Source organism: Kogia breviceps, chromosome X (genome assembly GCF_026419965.1).
Source record: "Kogia breviceps isolate mKogBre1 chromosome X, mKogBre1 haplotype 1, whole genome shotgun sequence".
Taxonomy (NCBI): Eukaryota; Metazoa; Chordata; class Mammalia; order Artiodactyla; family Physeteridae; genus Kogia; species Kogia breviceps.
In genome coordinates this window covers 128134141-128153369 of record NC_081330.1, presented here as the reverse complement: position 1 = coordinate 128153369, position 19229 = coordinate 128134141, and the positions used below count along the sequence as shown (strand labels likewise).

The window sequence follows — 19229 nt, the reverse complement described above, 5'->3', positions numbered from 1 at the left end:
TTTGAGACTGTTGCTTGTATGACATCTTCATCTAAAAGCTGTTTTCCCGAAACTGAGTTATTTGTAGTGAGGTGGGTGGACCTAGAGACTGTCATACAGAGTGAAGTAAGTCAGAAAGGGAGAAACACATACCGTATGCTAACACGTGTATACAGAATCTAGAAAAAAAAATGGTTCTGAAGAACCTAGGGGCAGGACAGGAATAAAGACGCAGACGTAGAGAATGGACTTGAGGACACGGGGAGGGGGAAGGGTAAGCTGGGACGAAGTGAGAGAGTGGCACTGACGTATACACACTACCAAATGTCAAACAGATAGCTAGTGGGAAGCAGCCGCATAGCACAGAGGGGTCAGCTTGGTGCTCTGTGACCACCTAGAGGGGTGGGGTAGGGAGGGAGACACAGGAGGGACGGGATATGGGGATAGATGTACATGTATAGTGGATTCACTTTGTTATAAAGCAGCAACGAACACACCACTGTAAAGCAATTATACTCCAATAAAGATGCTAAAGAAAAATAAAAGCTGTTTTCCTTCTGTTGTGCCGTTGCACCTGAATCCTTCATTCTTGCACTTCTCCCTTAAGTCTTTGATTCTGAAAGTAATGAGGACTCAGTTTTATTCAGTTTCCCACCCCTCCTTCATTTACATCCGCTTCGCCAGTGTCTCTCAGCCATTCTCCAAGTCCGTCTTCAGCCCCGGCTGCTGTACCGAGGAAGGTGCTCTGTGTTACCGAGTGAATCCATGTGGGCTCCCTGCCTTCGAGGAGCGTCAGCCTTCTCAGGAGCTAGGAGACGAATGGGAGTAAAGAGGATGCTGCCCGCTGCACCACGACAAGATGGAGGAACGGGGAGGCTGCTGCCGGAGCTGGGAGGAGAGAGCGGTCGTTCTCTAGGGAAGAGGGCAAAGCGGGAGGACGCCCGGCCACAGGCGTGATGGCTGAGAAGGCTCAGCAGTAAGGGAGAGGGAAGTGAGCGGCGGGGTTCTCAGCCTAGCACCACTGGCGTCGAGACGGGGTCATTCTTTGGCTTGCAGAGCTGTCCTGTGCGTTGTAGGTGTTCAGCAGCCTCCCTGGTCTCTGCCTACTAGCCAACAGCGCGCGCGCGCACGCACGCGCGCACGCACGCACGCACGCACACACACACACAGCCCCTGGTGACGAGCAAACGTGTTTCCAGATGCTGCGCAGCGCCTTCCTCTGGCAGACGGAATCGCCCTCGCCTGAGGAGCACGAACCACTGTTCTAGAGCAGGGGAGCAGAGTACACCCAGACTTGTCCTGCAGGAAAGCAGGTACGTGCTGCTGGCGAGACCAGCCTGGAGAAGCCGTGAGATAAGGCCCGGCTTAAAACCGGGAACGAGAGGCTTCGGAGGCCACTCCCAGGCCTGCGGGCTCTTCACTGCTTTTGAGAAGGAGAATTAAGTCCAAGCTTCCTTGTGGTGAATCGGCCACGCTACCGTGATAGTTCTGTGTCCCATCAAATGGCCCCTGGAAAGCTTGCACGCCGCTGCCTGACCCAGAGGAAGCCCCGAGTAAATGTCGGCTGCTAGGCTGCTGCCGTTGTAAGCGTTGTTAATCAGACAGCAGAAGGAGAGTCTTAGTGCCTTTGGGCTGCTGTAACAAAGCACTGCAGACTGAGCGCCTTATAAACACACCCACTTGTTCCTCGCACTTCTGGAGGCTGCGAGGTCCTGGGTGCCGGCAGATTCGGTGGGACCGGCTGACAGGCCAAGGAAGCGTTCTGGGAAGAAAGTTACATTTACTCCTACAAAGAAAACGCAGAGTTTTTGCTCGTGTGGATATAAGGACACTGATCCCGTTCTTGAGAACTCCACCCTCATGTCCTCATCGCCTCCCAAGGCCCCACCACCTAATACCATCGCCTTAGGAGGGTGGGCGTCAACATACGAATTTTGGGGAGACAGACATTCAGTCCACAGCAGAAAGAAATGAAAGAGCAGATATGGGAGGCCATGACATCTGCTTCTGTGCAGTCCGTGTGTGTCTGTACACGTATATGTATACATGCACGTATCTACGTGTGTGTGTGTACGTGTATATCTATCTATCTGTAGTAATCTAGCTGGCACACTTTTCCCCTAAAGGAGTAGATAGTAAATATCTCTGGCTTTGTTGGCCATACTAGCTCTGGTGCAGCTACTCAGCTCTGCCATCGTAGTGTGAAAGGAGCCGTAGGCAGGATATCAGCTCATGCGCATGGCTGTGTTCCAGTAAAACTTTATTTCCAAGCACAGGCAGCGTGGGCCTCAGCTTGCCTACCCGTGATCGAGATGATTTTCGTATCGTGCCCGTTGGCCTTGGAGAGCTGTCAGTATTCCAAGTCTAAAGTCCCTTAAGTACTTTATAAAGGTTCTGCGTTTTAGTGCGTCGGACGGGTGCCCTTGGTGTTTATCCCAGCTGAAGATGCAGAACCAGTGGCACAGATGCCCAAGTATTACACGTCTGCTCTTCTCTGCCGAATAAGCAGTATTTCTGAGGGCTGTGAGTGATCATTTAGCAGGTCTTGCTGATGAATGAGGCCAACGTTAATGGGGCAGGATGGTTCCCTGCACAGCTCGAATGGTTTGTGAAGCCATTTGTGAAAGGGGTATGGTTTAGTGGTTTTGCAAGAAACAAAGCACGTACTCAGTTTGTTTTAAATATGTCTTTATTGCCTGCTTGGATGAAGCACCTTCATGCACCTGCTGTTTTCCCCTCTCATGAGATGGTAGCACCTTTCACCCTAAATGGGAAGGATTTTACTTTTCGAGACCTTTTTAAAAAAAATTATTGTTTTTTATTGAAGTATACTTGAGTTACAATATTGTGTTTGTTTCAGGTATACACCAAAGTGATTTGATATGTGTACAGATATGTATATATATCTATATAGATATGTATATCTCTATATTCTTTTTAAAAATTCGATTCCATGATAACTTATTACAAGATATTGACTATAGTTCCCTGTGCTATACAGTAAATCCTTGTTGGTTATCTATTTTATGTATAGTAATATGTATCTGTTAATCCCATACTCCTAATTTAGCCCTCCCCACCTTCCTCTTTGGTAACCATAAATTTGTTTTCTATATCTGTGAGTCTCTTTCTGTTTTGCAAATAAGTTCATTTGTACTGCTTTTTTAGATTCCACATATAAGTGATATCATGTTATTTGTCTCTGTCTGATTTACTTCACTTAGTATGATCATCTCTAGGGCCATCCATGTTGCTACAAATGGCATTATTTCAGTTTTTATGGCGGAGCAGTGTCTCACTGTGTGTACACCACGTCTTCTCTCTCCGTTCATCTACTGATGGACATTTTGCTTGCTTCCGTGCCTCGGCTATTGTGAATAGTGCTGTAGTGAACGTTGGGGCGCGTGTATCTTTTCAGATTAATTACTCTTGAAGGTCTTACTGAGCTTTATAAAAAACGTAGTGCTTGTTTTAAACCTTTCCCCGTTTATCACGATGATACCCTTTTTTCTCCTCGGAAAGATCTTCACTTCATCTGGTTATCCCCCATTACCGTGTGTTATCAGAATTCTGTGACTTGCTTTTCCATGGCAGCAGTCCACCCATGGTGTTTAGAAATGCAGCAGGAGTGTGAGTAGACTAGACCTGTGGATTGTGTCGTTGTGGGGGGCGGGGGTTGCTTCCTCTGGGTCATTGGTTGTCTGCCGTGGTGAGTGTCAGTTAGGCAATATCTGCAGACCTTTTGGGTTGTCGTGTCTGGGAGGAGGCTTGCTGCTCACATCGAGTGTGTAGAGGGACTTACTTCGCTGGCGGTCCAGTGGTCAGGACTCGGCACTTTCACCTCCACGGCCCCACGCTCATCCCCTGGTTGGGGAACTAAGATCCTGCAAGCAGCGCGGTGCGGCCAAAAAAAAAAAAAATCTACTGTGTAGAGACCAAGGATGCTGCGGAACGTCCTGCAGTGCACAGGGCGGCGCCCCTTCCAACTCCCCGGCCCAACAAAGAATGGTTTGGCCCAAGTGTCAGTCATGCCACAGTTGAGAAACCTTCCCGAGGAGAGGTTCATCGGGGATGCCTCTCGCTTATTAGCAGGAGGCACGTCTGCGGGCTCCAGTGACCGCTCCAGGCTGCCCGAGCGGCGGACACCAAGGACGCTCACGCTGAGCCGTCCCAGGAATCTTCCGTCGAGGTGCCACCAAGCTCTGTATCCTGCCCCTTTTTCCCAACTTCCACACCTGCCATTGAGCCAATTCTGAGCATTTCCATCTCTGTCACTGACATCCTGTTCTCGGTTCCTCCCAGTGTCTTGGGGAGAAGAAGGGATGCGTTGAAAGCTGGGGTAAAGCCGAAGAGGCATAAGGCACAGACGTCATAGCACTGGCGGACTGAAAATGAATATGCTCATTAACCCTGGAGTCTCGTTGGGGGGGGGGGGGCACTGGTGGTGGCATATGGAGGCTGGCCACCCCCAACACAGGGGCATCCTTGCTGCAGATGCCAGCCTTCCAAGGTGGCGCATTACACGGCCCCTTGTCACAGGGCAGCAACCGTGACCTAAGAGGAGGTGCTCGAGCAGGCCTCCCCGACAGAGGCTGAGGACATCCCCCTGCTCCACGGTGAATGAATTCCAGAACCGGGAAGTACCCTAGCGACATCACTTGTCCTCATTGCATGGACAAGGCAACATGGAAAAGGGATGTTTCCACTAGTTCATGGTCTTCTATCTAGATGAAAAAGCATCTGTGGATACAGTGTAAATGTCCATCGACAGATGAATGGGCTAAAGAAGATGTGGTACATCTATGCAATGGATTACTTACTACCCAGCCATTAAAAAAGAATGAAATAATGCCATTTGCAGCAACATGGATGGACCTAGAGATGATCATACCGAGTGAAGTAAGTCAGACAGAGAAAGACAAATACCATAGGATATCGCTTATAGGTGGAATCTAAAACAAGACACATATGAACCTATCTACAAAACAGAAACAGACTCACAGACATAGAGAACAGACTTGTGGTTGCCAAGCGGGGGGAGGGCGGGGAAGGGATGGACTGGGAGTTTGGGGTCAGCAGATGCAAACGATCATATATAGAATGGATAAACAACAAGGTATAGTACAGGGAACTATATTTAATGTTCTGGGACAGATCATAATGGAAAAGAATATATATATGTATAACTGAGTCACTTTGCTGTACAGAAGAAATTAACACAACATTGTAAGTCAATTACCCTTCAATAAAATTTTTTTTAAAAAATCTTGTGATAGGGCTTCCCTGATGGCGCAGTGGTTGGGAGTCCGCCTGTCGATGCAGGGGACACGGGTTCGTGCCCCGGTCCGGGAAGATCCCACATGCCGCGGGGCGGCTGGGCCCGTGAGCCGTGGCCGCTGCGCCTGCGCGTCCGGAGCCTGTGCTCCGCAACGGGAGAGGCCGCAACAGTGAGAGGCCCGCGTACCACACACACACAAAAAAAAAACCTTGTGATAAACCATCATGGGAAAGAATATGAAAAAGAATGTGTATATGTACAACGGAACCACTTTGCTGTACAGCAGAAATTCACACAACATGGTAAATCAGCTACACTTCAATACAATAAATTTAAAATAGAAAAAGTGTCTGTGTCCCTGCTGCTCTTGCCTCTGATTCTCCCTTCAGCTCCTTGAGGTACTCCTTAGCCCCGCACGGTAGTAAAGGAAATGGAGGCCCAGCCCAGTGAAGTGGCCTGGCCCAGACACTCAGCCTCTGTGTGGCTGAGCGAGGACGGAAACCAGGACTCCTGACTCTTTGTCTGCCTGGCCCTCCCACTTGCCTTGATGAAATCTGGTTGGCCAGAAATCAAGAAGAAAGTCTTAAAAACAAATGGACTGAAAGCAACCATTGATTTGGAGGCCACACATAGATCTGTCCAAAGAAATGCAGCTAATGTAAATTGAAACGAATAGGAGGACTCTTTTCAGCAGTGACATGGAACATTACAGCAAGGGTTTGAAGATAACCTGGTTTCCAGTCGTGATGTACTGTCATCTCCAATAGCGGACCCAAGTGTTCAAGGTCATGGTTCCCCTTATAGAGCTTTATCCTCATTTTGCTTTAGTGGGGGGACATTCCTTCTAGCAGATGGCTTTCAGCCCTCCTCTTTGCAGAAGCCTCAGACTCCCACACCCCCCCCCATTCGTCTTCACTGCTCCATCCCCTTCGTTCAGCAGTCCTTCACTGAGTATCGTCATCAGCATGTTCTAGAAATGGAACCTACTTTGAAGAGCAGTGTCACTTGGAGAGATAAGAAAGTTATACAACCAAACTGTACACCCAACCCAGATAAAGAGAGCAATCAAGGACATATTCAAGTCTTGGCTTAGAAGTGGGTTTGCACCCAGTTCTTTACAAGTTGCCTGCGCTGTATCTGTGGCTGCTGCTGATCCAGAGCCTCTGGTGGTCCAGCTGGGAATGGGCTTGGCATCCGCCTGGAGGATTTAAGAATTTTGGTTCCTGTACCTGTGGGTCTTAGAGTAAGTAAGGTTAAAAAGGTGAATCCTGGAGTCACATAGTCTAGAGTTGAAATTCTAGTTCAGCCTCTCATCACATGTATGGACCTTGGACAGGTTATCTTATTTCTCCAGCATTTGTCCTTCTCATGTGTAAAACAGAAACACCAACTCTGAACAGCTGCTGTGAAGATTGAGATAATGGACGACACAAAGTGCCTAGGTTTGATTAAAGGTGGTAAGGTAGTCAGAATCTGCTGTGTTTCATGTGCTTTAAGTAGCATTTCTGACAAATATCATATATTATTAACACATATATGTGGAACCTAGAAAAAAGGTACAGATGAACCAGTTTGCAGGGCAGAAATAGAGAAATAGATGTAGAGAACAAACATACGGACCTCAAGGGGGGAAAGCGGCAGGGGTGGTGGTGTGATGAATTGGGAGATTGGGACTGACATGTATACACTAACATGTATAAAATGGATAACTAATAAGAACCTGCTGTATTAAAAAATTAATAAAATAAAATTCAAAAAAAAAGTAACATTTCTATGGCCCTGTGTTACTTGAGGGAATAAATGAGTGGGTGAGTAGATGAATGAAATAATACTTCTGTAGACTGAATTTTGTATTTCCCTTCTCTCAACACACACACACACACACACACACACACACACACACACACACACACACACACACATATGCTGAAGCATAATCCCCAGTGTGATATTTGGAGGCAGATCCTTTAAGGAGGTGATTAGGTCATGAGGATGGGGCCCTCGTGAATGGGATTGGTTCCCTTCTAAGAGGCCGCAGGGAGCTCTCTTGCTCCTTCCACCTTGTGAGGTTACAGGGAAAAGACGTCGTCTGTGGGCCAGGAAGTGGGCTCTCACCAGACACTGAATTTGCCAGTACCTTGATCTTGGACTTCAGCCTCCGGAACTGTGAGAAATAAATGTCTGCTGCTGACACCACCCAGTGTGTGGTGTTTTGTTATAGCAGCTGGAATGGACTAAGACATACACCGAAAGCTTGACTTTTCTCCCACAGCTGCTCCATCAGTCACTGAGATGTATTTGTCAGGAGCCCTGACAGTCACAGTCCAAGCTGTGCTCTGGTGGAATACTCTGTAGAAGCTTGTAGGTGGAGTTTGGTGGTGGGCTGCGATTGGTGTCCTCCTGCCTGAGTTTGGAGCTAGTGACTGGGGTCTCTCAGTTACCCTCGGGAGATCTCAGGACCCGATCCGTGAAAGGGAGAAAAGAGAGCGAGGGAATGACTGCAGAGGGTTACGGAGTTAGGAGGAAGTCCTCGGAGCAGTGCCTGACTGAGAGTGCGTACCGTGTAAGGGCTGGCGGGTGTTATTTTATTACTACCGCGGCGGACGTAGTCCTGCACTAGACCTTGTGAAGATACCAGGAGGATAACAAATGGCTCTCAGTCCAGGGTCCTGTCCCATCAGCTGGTGGAGACACGAATGGAAGAGATGGTAGGAGCCAGGTGGGTGGGGCTGTCACCCAGGAAGAATTCTTCTGCGAGAGAAGCCATTGTGGCCCGGAGTATATAGGGATGAGCCCATGCGATGGGGAGTCCGGCCAAGAACCCGCTCGGTCCTGCTCCATCCATTGACCTCAGATTTTTCTAGTCTACCCCTTGCCGGAAAATGAGTGGTAAAAGCTTGGAGATTAAGAGTGTCCACGGGGTGGCAGAGACTCGGGGGCACAGAGTCATTGGTTAACACGGGTGGATGGTTCTGTTCCGGCAGCAGTGGGTAGGGGAACAGAAGATAGAGGGAGAGAAAACAAGCTAGAGGGAGAAGGGGAGGCTGACTGCAGGGGGCGTTGGTCCATGTCCTTCAGAGACTGGGAGCGTAGGGACCCTGTGCGGGGAGAGCCTCCGAGCTGCTCTCCTGCACAGTCTAATTTAGGGGGTTACGGTGTATAAAGAAATACAAGTTTTAATAGCAGCTACAGGGCTTCCCTGGTCGCGCAGCGGTTGAGAGACCGCCTGCCGATGCGGGGGATGCGGGTTCGTGCCCCGGTCCGGGAGGATCCCACGTGCCGCGGAGCAGCTGGGCCCGTGAGCCGTGGCCGCTTGGCCTGCGTGTCCGGAGCCTGTGCTCCGCAACGGGAGAGGCCACAGCAGTGAGAGGCCCGCGTACCACAAAAAAAAAAAAAAACCAAAGCAGCTACAATACTACTCTTGAAATAAGTGTCAAGTGCCTATTTTATATATTCTTAATAAGGAGGCCATGAGCAGGAGGTGGGGTGATGCGGAGGGAGTGGAGAGAGGAAGGGATGCAGATGCAGAGAGACCTCTTGTCGCGTGAGGGACCGTTCCCGTCTGCTGAGCGTTTCGTTTATTGCAAAGGCTGGTTGTGTTTTGGTGAGGAAAGGCAGAAGCGCTGAGGCTGTTGACTGATGGAGGATGGGGGGGCCCGCTGGGCTGATGAGCGTGAGTGCGGCTCGAGAGGCAGGGGGGCCCCCGCCCGCCGCCCGCCAGCACGCAGGATGAGCCAGGGCTGATGGGAAGGCGCTCGTGGCGGAGGCACCTTGGGAGCGGGCTGCCCGGGACCCACACAGGTGAGGGTCTGACAGAGCAGAAGGCAACCTGTGCCTCGGACCCGCACCGCCGGCCCCCACGGACCCCCAGCTCCTCCTGCCTTGCCTTGCCCTGGGCCCTCCTTTGTTGAAACCGGTATTGTTTGCGACCTGCAGTCACCGTCCTTTCCTCCCAGCGTTTTCGCCCAAGCAGCTCCCTCCACCCCTCATCTGCAAGCACCTCGCGCTTGCGGGGTGTTGTCAGCAGCTTCCTGCAGAGGCACTTGGTGAGGGGTGCTAGGGGAGGAATGGGGGAACCCAGCACCTCTTAGCCAAGGGGATCGCCCGGTTTTTTGGTAAAATGACCCAAGGCTACACCGCTGAGTCCGGACCACCTTCGTTTTCTTCGGACAGTTGGTGGTGAGATTCATTTGCCGTGAGCGCTGCAAGGAGGGCGCAGACAGACGTGGGCGTGAACTTCTGGAAGGAGCCCCGCAAACCCAGGCAGAGAGCCCTGGAGTCTGATTTCTGTAACAGAAACCTTCAACCCGGGCAGACAGGGGCCTGTTGTGCTTTTAATCACGCGGAAAGGGTTCTACCTTTACAGCCGTTTTACCGTCCCCTGCAAGCAGAGGCCTGCCTTGGTCCGCATCTCTCCCTCTGTCTGCCGGGTCCTGCCCACGACACCCCACATCAGAGGCCGGGCATCCTACGGCCACGTCCCTTCTGCTATTAAGCGCGTCTGACATCGGCGGTGCCGCCGTTTAGGTCTCAGTGGCTGTGCCTTCCGCCCTCGGTCCGGGCTTCACAGAACCCTGGCCTCCCTGTCTCGCTGCAGGTTTTTCCCACTCGGCGTTCACATTCGGTATCGAGAGCCACATAAGCCAGTCCAACATCAATGGGACTCTAGTGCCGCCGGCCGCCCTCATCTCCATCCTGCAGAAGGGCCTGCAGTATGTGGAGGCCGAGATCAGCATCAACGAGGTACGTGCACCCCCGGGGCGGGCCCGAGCCGCGCAGACCCCGGAGCGCGCGCGCGCTGGGAAGACACGTCACCTTAGCACGCGGTTGCCCACCATCCCTCACAGTCAGTCAGGGTTCCTTCTCTCTTTGCGGTAAAGACTTTCTTCGGTGGGGGGTGGCGCTTCTGTTGTACCCGAGGAGCAACCTTCCGAGGCCCTTTAGGTGGTTGTATTGTTTTCCGTATCCGGGCGCAGATCGCCAGCTGTTGACTGCTGTCACGCTGCGTTGCCAGATGGGAAAAACACGCAGCCGACCTGCAGCTGCTTTATACGGTCCTCCCCGGGTACGCACTGGGGATTGGTTCCGCGACCTGCCGCACGTACCAAGATCCATAGTGCGCAGGTCCCACAGTTGGCCCTCCTGTATCTGCAGATTCCACATCCACCGATTCTACCAACCGCGGACGGTAAACATAGTAGTACATGTGTTGAAAAAAAAAATCCGCGTATAGCGGACCTTCCCAGGTCAGACCTGTGTTGTCCAAGGGTCAGGGGTACTTCAGGACAGGTGTGGGCCTTGCACGTGCACAGAAAACGCCCTCCCCGCTGGAATATTTTGAGCAGTTCGGTTGAAGAGGGATCCTGGGAAACATTTGCCTGGAATCTGTGTTCCGTGTGAACCCGACAGAGGGCACAGCCAGAGACCACGGAGGGTAGAGGAGGACTGTTGTGTTTGAGAGGCTTCCAAGGGACGGTTTTGTTACTCATTGAAGAGCTGCAGGGAAAGGGGTCAGTTGTATCCACAATTATAAATCTAAGTCACTGCAATTTGTTTGTGTCCCCTCCCTCTTCACGGGCTGGGGCACGGCGTCCCCTCCCTCTTCACGGGCTGGGGCACGGCGTCCCCTTCCTCTTCATAGATTGGGGCACGGCGTCCCCTCCCTCTTCACGGGCTGGGGCGCGGCGTCCCCTCCCTCTTCACGGGCTGGGGCGCAGTGAGCACTTGGGCCAGCTTCATAGCAGGTTTTAAACGGGCTCTTTGGGTTGAAAACAGTGCCCCCCTCTCCCCTGTTCTGTCTTGCTCTCAGGATGGTCCTGTGAAGGTGCCCGGGGCCTCCCTCCTGTGATGTCCGGGGCCTCCCTTGCACCCCGGTCTGCGCCCCTCTTACTCTCACCGCACTTCTCGCCCTTTCCCCTTCTCTCTGCCCTCGCTTCTCCCACCTCGGCCTGGTACGCTGCTCTGCCCCAACTTCCCGTCTCCTGTCACGGTCCGTCCTGCACAGCTGGATGCCCACGTGCCCCTCTTTACCACCAGGTGTCCCCTTCCCAGGTCACACCACCCTCGGACCCCTCTTCCTGAACCCTTCCAGTGTCCTCCATCCCCTCTCCCTCTGAACTGCTCTCACCCGTACCCTGTCTTACGCATAGCATTTAACTCCACTTTCTCTTCAGCTCTTAAAGCTACAGAACGAATGCAGCTGTGTTCTGTCACGTGTATTCCTGTGCTGTTTTCCAGAACCCCACATCCTTGAAAACACCTGAGTGTCTGCCTGCCCCGTGCTCTTTCTTGCCTTCCAGAGGGCAGTCTCCTCTTCCCTTGTCTTAACGTTGGGTGCCTGGGGTCTTCCAGCAGCACCTTGAGGCCCCGTCGCGTCTCTCTTTCCACAAAACAGACAAGTGTGGGGATAGGGTTACAGGACCCCAGAGGCCCCACCAGCTCTCAGATTCTGTGAGGCTGAGTGAGATTGGATTTCCCGCCCCCCTGCCCCAGTTTCCACGTCTTTCATCTGCGGAGAAGCCCCCATACCTTCTCTCCCTTGGCAATTCAAAGTCCACTGTGTCCCGAGGAGAACGAAAGGTCATCTCATTTGTCACTTAGGTTTCGGGTAGTAAAAAGCGAGACAGTGCGCTGCTTTTAGAGCTTAGAGTAGAAGGCTTGTTGTCACCCTGGGCAGTTACAACCTTTTGCACAATCATCATCCATTTGGGGCTTGAATATAGGAAGAAGGAAGGTGACGTAGAAGCCGGCTGACCAGTCGGTCAGCACTGGCCCCTCCGTGGCCGGAACCCGGGCAGCTGATGAGGTGACTTGGCTGCTTTTTCCCATGTTCTGTATTATTTTATATTGTTTCCCTTATTTTCAAATATTGTATAGTAACCTGTAGTCAGCTGGGGTGATGTTTCATTCACACACTGTGTTACTGAAACTTAGGTCCTTCAGTTCTTCCCAATTTATGAGAAAACAGGCCAAAACGTGTTTGCACGTCCAGTAGACACACTGAGAGGCTCTGAGTTTCATGTGACTAATATTTGGAGCGCTTTCTAAGGAAAGAACTCTCTCCTGTGTTGCTAAGTGTGTATGGAAATGTTTTCATTATCTGTGGAGGCCAGAGACTCAAAGGAAGTTCGGAAAACAGGAATTGCAACTAAACAGTGCCGTTGTTAGAATATCACGGCTGTGTTAGTCTGTGCCCTGATCCCAGGAGGTCATGTCGGATGGTGGCAGGTGTGTGTGTTTTGTTACGTCAGACGGACACACGCACTAGGAATCAGCTGGTGAGTGGTGCGAGGATGTCTGACTTGGGCCTGCCGTCTCCGAGGATCCGTCCGTCACAGCAAAGGGGAGGGGCTCCACGCTTGTCAGAGCGCCTGCGCGGGGTTTCCCACCCTCGGCGCTCTGGACACTTGGGAGCCAGATCATTCCTTGCTACGGGGCGTCCTGGGCCCCGAGGGGTGTGGAGCGGCGTCCCTGGCCTCCGCCCACGAGATGCCAGGAGCACCTCCACAGTCGTGACAACCAGAAATGCCCCCAGACTTGACCACGTGTCCCCCGAGGGGGCAAAATCACCCCCCTGTTGAGGACCAGTGCGTCAGGGGTAGCCCTGTCGTCATGACAGGAAGTGTCCGGGTTCAGGGTGGTATTTACCGAGTGTTGGGTGCCCTCCGGCAGCAGCAGGCGCGCCGGGCCCTCCGCGGACGCTCGCTCTTGCCGGCCCCTACCCGCCCGCCCACTCTGTGATCCCTTCCCCTGGCTCAGGACGCCCGGTCCGCCGCGGCCCGGTCCGCCACGGCCTCCTCGGCGTCCCCGCGGCCCCCGGGAGCCGGCGTGTCTGTCCCCGACGCGCAGCGTCTCGCCGGGAGCTGATGTGTGCGCCTGGCTCTGCCCGCAGGACGGCACGGTGTTTGACGGCCGCCCCATAGAGTCGCTGTCCCTGATTGACGCGGTGATGCCCGACGTGGTGCAGACGCGGCAGCAGGCCTTCCGGGAGAAGCTGGCGCAGCAGCAACAGGCCGGCGCGGCGGCCCCAGCGGCGGCGACGGCGGCGGCGGCCCCGGCGGCGGCGGCAGCAGCGGCGGCGGCAGCCCCGGCGGCCGTTTCCCAGCAGAATCCACCAAAGAACGGCGAGGCCACGGTGAACGGTGAAGAGAACGGAGCACACGCAATAAGTGAGTGCGGGGCTCCAGAGCTGCGCGCTCGCGGCCGCTTCCCTCTCTTCTCTGAGTCTGCGCAAGTCGCGCGGGCTGCTTCCGGGCCCGCCTGCCGGGCGGTGCGTGTGAGTCCACGTCTAGCGTTTGCTTACTCTGTGGCTAGGAGGCCTTCGTGCTCTGGTTTTTCCCTGAGATCCTTGGACACAACGTTCTTTACTTACACGTCCTCGGCTTTAGGAGGCTGTGCTGCTCTGAGGACCCATTTGTTCCACCTGTGATTACTGTCCCGCACAAAAACGGAGGCCCCGCGCCGTCCTCCGGCCTCGCAGACAAACTCCGGCCTGACGCTCGGAGCTCCCGGTCACTGACAGGGCACCCGGCCCACACAGCACGTGCCGTCTTATTTGGTGGTTGCAGCAGGGTCCCCGTTAGGTAATGGCCCTAAAGTGTCTGGCAGATAAGTCGGAGAGTGTGGATCTTTACCCAGGGAACCTGCCGGCACTTTGACACGCGGCTTATCAACTCAGAGACGGCTTCAAGGTCTGAGCTCAGAGTGTGTGTGCGTGCGCGTTGCGCACATGCGTGTGTGTGTGTGTGTGTGTGTGTGTGTGTGTGTGTGTGTGTGCTCTTTCTCCTTTGAAAATCATTTCCCTCTGAGTAGCCGTGCCGCCCGCGCGGGGGCAGCTCATCTCTCCCCCCCGCACCGCACCCCCGCCCCCCGGCACAGGTCCTCTCCCGCTAGAGTCGAGATGCAGCTCCAGCTCTGCGCGGGAAGCCGGGGCAGGCTGCGGCGCGGGTTATGGTACAGCGGGGTGGCTTAAAGCCCATCTGTCTAGCGTCAGATGAAAAGACCTCCCGCCGGCAGGCCCCGTGATCACTGTTAACAAGGTCCAAAATGACGGGGCAGGGAAAGAAGAAGAAAAAACAGGTGGCTTGCGCCCACAGATCATGTATGGGCTGCCCACTCCCGCGGGGTACATCCCTCAAGGCGCCAAAAATAAAACAGGAAGGAGGTGCGTGTCCTTGTCTTCTTGGTCTTCCGCCCCAGGCAGTGATCGTAATTGGTGAGCTCTGAGAAACCTGTATGTCTGCCGAGACAGAAATTTGGCAAACTCGTAAATTGCACCATGTGTTTTAAATCTGAACCTCTAAGGGAGTGTGGCCGCGTGGAGACCGTTGCAGGCCTTGAGGAATGCTGGCGGCTGGCAGGCAGGTAGCCTTTGTTCCAGGAGCCCCCGGGCGTTACTTTTCACCTGAGGGCTGGCCGGCACCCCACCCCACGTACACCGTCCGGTGGTTTCCGACTCTCGCTTTGTTCCTACAAACTCTAGTCCCACCCGCTCTGTGCTCCCGTCTTGCTACGAGGCAGGCTGTGGCCTGAATGTAGTCTCTGAAGTGACACTTCATTCTGATCTTCAAGAGTCTTTTTCCTTGTGCCACGTAGGGGGAAAACGGCCACTATCCAGGGTGAATCTCTTCTGGGTGGCACTTAGCATGGCTTGTCGCCCTTCCAGAGCCTGGACCCTATGGGTCATCTGGAGGGAGGACTGCTTGGGTTCAGAAGCCTGGTGGTTGGCTTGAAAAGCATGGTACGCAGATGAGTCCAGTGAGGAGATAGCATCCGAGTCCCAAGACTCTGCGGGTGTTTGAAGGCAGCGGGGTGGAGGGTGGCGAGCCTTCTGGCAGAATGACGGCGTGCCCCCGTGCTAGCTTCACAGATAAGGAGCTTCATAGGTAAGCACCTCACAAGGGTGCTTCCAGGTAAGATCTGTTGTCCCGTCAAGAGGAGGAACCTTCCGGCTTTGCTCAAGAGCCCGCTGGCTGTTATCTTTTCTGTGCGGTCTTGTTCCGGCTGTTGTTAGAAATTAGCCTCGCCCTAGTTATAAAGAATAAATACCAGTTTTTATTCCTCTGTCACATTTGGAGACTGTAAAGAACCGTCACATATCTAGTAAATTACACAAAACCCATGATTCGGTTGTAATCGTCACAGGTGACAGCAGAGGAGGGAGGTAGTTTGTAAACCCCACGTGCCCTGAGGATGCGTTTCCTTGGTACCCGTCAGACCTGTGTCTTTTCCTGTTTCCCGTGACAGATAATCATTCGAAACCAATGGAAATAGACGGAGACGTGGAGATCCCACCCAACAAAGCCACAGTCCTTCGGGGCCACGAGTCTGAGGTGTTCATCTGTGCCTGGAACCCTGTCAGTGATCTCCTGGCCTCCGGGTAAGGGTGTCCGGCTGGGGCTGCCCCGGGTCCGGGTGTCCGAGTTCTCCCACACAGGACACGCGCCGCCTCCGCACCGCGTCGGTGGCGTCTTCCCAGGGAGTGCAGACCAGGGCTTGGGGCGCCCCGAGTACCTCAGGCTGTGCAGAAGTGCCCGGTCCAGCTGGTTTCTCAGCGGGGTGGGGAGCAGTGCACAGACGTGTCAAATTACTAAGTGCAAAAAAGGTCGGGAAGAGAAACGCACTGTGAGTCAGCGGTGTCGAAAAGACGGAGGACCCCGTGCCGAGGACGGCCGACCTAGCCAGACAGCAAGTAGTGATGAGCGTTGCTGGCCCTGGGACCGGAAGCTGAATGCTGTGTGTGTTCCTTGCGCAGATCTGGAGATTCAACCGCAAGGATATGGAACCTCAATGAAAACAGCAACGGGGGCTCCACGCAGCTCGTGCTGAGGCACTGTATACGGGAGGGGGGGCATGACGTCCCCAGTAACAAGGACGTGACCTCGCTGGACTGGAACGTAAGCCTCCGCCACCGGCCAGACACTTTAACAGCTGTAAACCGCAGCGAGGGCCGCCGTGATGCTGACGGAGCCGGGCAGATGCAGGAAGGGGGCAGTATTGTTGGTCAGCCCACCCTGGGGGGCTGGCCCCCGTTTCTGAGCGATCCTCCCGAGGCCCTCCGTGTCGGCGGGCCTCTAGCTGGGTATTCAGTAGCCACACGTTGGCAGGATGGAGTCTGGTGGTTTTATCGGGGAATCCGTTCCGCTGGCGCTCTGTGAGTTGTCACGAAGGAAGGATGGCTTTCCACCCTGACGCTTCAGCACCTGTGTTACGTGCATTTACTGTGTGAGAGACACAGAGCTCTCTGACTTTTTTTTTTTTCTTTTTGATTGGAGCATCTTTTGATTTTCTTGCCCTTTATCATGATTATGCCTATCTGTCATTTCACCACTCTTCTCCGTTTGCACATATTTTTAAGAGCTCACCTAATTCTCCAGGAGTCTTACGATGACTTTCCGTACAGTATTTTTATGGACGTCGTCAGTGGTGAGGGGTTGCAGTGTGTTTTCCCTGCCCCCTCCCTCGCCTCCTTGCTGGTTGTACGCGGGGAGCCCGTTGCGTCTCACGCTTTAATGGAAGGACGGCGCGAGCTAAAGTAGGCCAGCGTGACTGCTGAGTCTCGTGACTGGGAACCTGTTGTTGCCGTCGGCTGCTCCAGCCCGGGGATAATGTGAGGGGCTCTTTCCCAGTGCTGCCTCTGCTAAGCTGTTTCTGTTGGTCTGTGTTTCTCTCTGGCCTGCAGAGTGACGGCACACTGTTGGCTACAGGTTCCTATGATGGTTTTGCAAGAATATGGACGGAAGATGGTAAGTCCTGACTCCCTTGTGTTGGGGTCGGAGAGGAGGTGCTTGGCGTGTCCTCATCCGGTGAACAGACTGAGGCTCAGGAGTCACCCTGCTTGCTGTGTTTGTGTTTTACGTACCAGGTAACCTGGCCAGCACCTTAGGCCAACACAAAGGCCCCATCTTTGCCTTGAAATGGAACAAGAAGGGGAATTACATTTTGAGTGCTGGAGTAGACAAAGTGAGTGTTTGCTTAAGATACGTTGCTGTGATCTCTAGATGCTTATTTATGTTTCATCTCAGATAACCTCATGCTTTCTATGAATTCTGAGAATTCTGCCTCTCGTTAAGAAATCAGAAGGATCTGTTTTGTTTTTTCCCGTGGTTTTGATCTCGGTGTTCATTTAGGGCGCACCGTGTCTTAACGTACTGTAGACTACTCTGCAGGCCTTGATCAAAGCTCTGCCCCGGCCCGTCACGCCTTTTACTTCGAGGTTCATAGTTCACTGAGAGGAAGAGGAAAATCCCCAAATTGCGTCTGTCCACTGCTTGAAGAAGCCCCTGGTGTGGGGTGTCCTCTGCGCAAACTCACACACACCCCCCGCAGGGTGATTTTAGGAACACAAACGGCTTTCCCTCCCCGGGCTTTTGGTTTCCTAATCTGACGACTTGTTGCCTGGCGCCGTAGGCCGCGGGCTTCCCTGAGAGCAGGAGTGAGGTAGACACCCATGCGAGGGGCGGGGCTCCCCCGGACGATGCGGCCCTTTTCACAGAGGGAGCAATGGAGCCCCAGAGAACTTCACTGATTTGCTTCGAGACACGTGGGTATAAAGGCACCTTGGAGCTCAGGCCCTGGATGCCAATAACAACTGCCCTTTCACTTTCACACTCTTCCAGAGAATTCTTTGCGCCTTCAGCTGCTTCCTGCTCCTGAGGCCGTTTTTTATAGTCATTTTGGGTTTTCTCCCTGACTGTCTTCTCTTTCTACCAGGCGGTGGATGCGCTGGATGGTTAGTGGAAATGCACATGTGGAGTCCTAGTGGCCTCTGAGTCACACACTGTCTGCCATGGTTCGTCAGTCAGCCATGGCAGGAGTAGCAGTCATGTTCTGTGAAGTGATACATTCTCAGGGAGGAAATGTAATTTAGGGATGTTGGCTTTGATATCCCAAAGTGGCTAAAATGTATTTCAGTTTCTTGAAAGCTTTTGTGTAAGGAATACTTTCCTTTGCCCAGTGTATATTTAACGTTAAAAACATCAACAAGTTGTTACAGTTATTGATGTAGTATGTGAAATTGTATCAGAATTGTGGAAGGGTTTATGTGTTCTCTGCCTTGCCAGATTTGTGAGTGGCTCAATTAAGAAAAAAAAGTTATACTCCATCAAACAAAAAGTTGTTGGGAATTCCCTGGCAGCCCAGTGGTTAGGATTCCACACTTTCGCTGCCAAGGGCCTGGGTTCAGTTCCTGGTTGGGGAACTAAGATCCTATATAAGCTCTGCGACGTGCCCCCCGCGCCCCCCAAAAAAATTGTTAATTGGTCTAGACCTGGCCGGAAGTTTCAGAGATACTCATTGCTCTGAGTATTTCCTCTGATAATTACTCCTGTTGATACGAAATAGAGCTAGTTCTTCTTAAAGTAAAATCTTTATTAAACGTCATTGACAGGGAGGTGTAAAGGTTCCAATTCAGTTGGAAATTCCAGTTGATGAAGAGCTAATTCCAGTGGTCTTCACTGAGCTGCCAGATGGCTTCTTCCCTAAGTGTCTCCCAACATTAGTACGTTCGTAAGCATTTGTGATTTACCTTGTTTTCTGGGTAGGAGATCTTTTTTTTTTTTTTTCCTCCTTATATATAGACCAGTAAATCAGTGCCAGCCCCCAGTGTAACCCAATTCTCTACTCTGTCTAGTGATCCCAATTCATGGAGTGACGGGCAGGGGAATTTTCAGAAATACCCATTTCTGCAGCTTTTCATTGGGAAAAGTGCCAAAAAGGTGTTTATCGTTACAGTTTTTTCAATAGTTTTTCATGTTTGGGGATAAGGGGGATTTCCCACCAAAACTGGTAGTCTGGCCAGTATCAGTTACAGCTGCAGCGTCTGGTGGAGTAACCGCCGCCTCGCGTGCGGCCAACGTCACGGGTGTGGCCATCTGGATGGTTAAGTGTGTGAGACACACCCTGCATTCCAAAGACTCGGCTGAAAAAGACAATGCCAGATATCTTGTTGATATGAGTATATTGATCTTATGTT

General features: G+C 52.7%; 1 protein-coding gene across 8 annotated transcripts in view; it reads left to right on the top strand.

Annotated features, from left to right (window-relative positions):
- Nucleotides 1-19229, top strand: part of TBL1X (transducin beta like 1 X-linked) — a 226338-nt gene that overhangs the window by 191338 nt on the left and 15771 nt on the right. For 7 of the 8 annotated variants that reach the window (XM_067022995.1, XM_067022997.1, XM_067022998.1 and 4 more), the window contains 6 exons: nt 9855-10000; nt 13149-13425; nt 15503-15635; nt 16011-16152; nt 16938-17001; nt 17121-17218. In XM_067022995.1, coding sequence (XP_066879096.1) covers nt 9855-10000; nt 13149-13425; nt 15503-15635; nt 16011-16152; nt 16938-17001; nt 17121-17218 — 860 coding nt within the window. The remainder of the gene's footprint in view (nt 1-9854; nt 10001-13148; nt 13426-15502; nt 15636-16010; nt 16153-16937; nt 17002-17120; nt 17219-19229) is intronic. The other variant, XM_067022999.1, reaches the window with a different exon arrangement.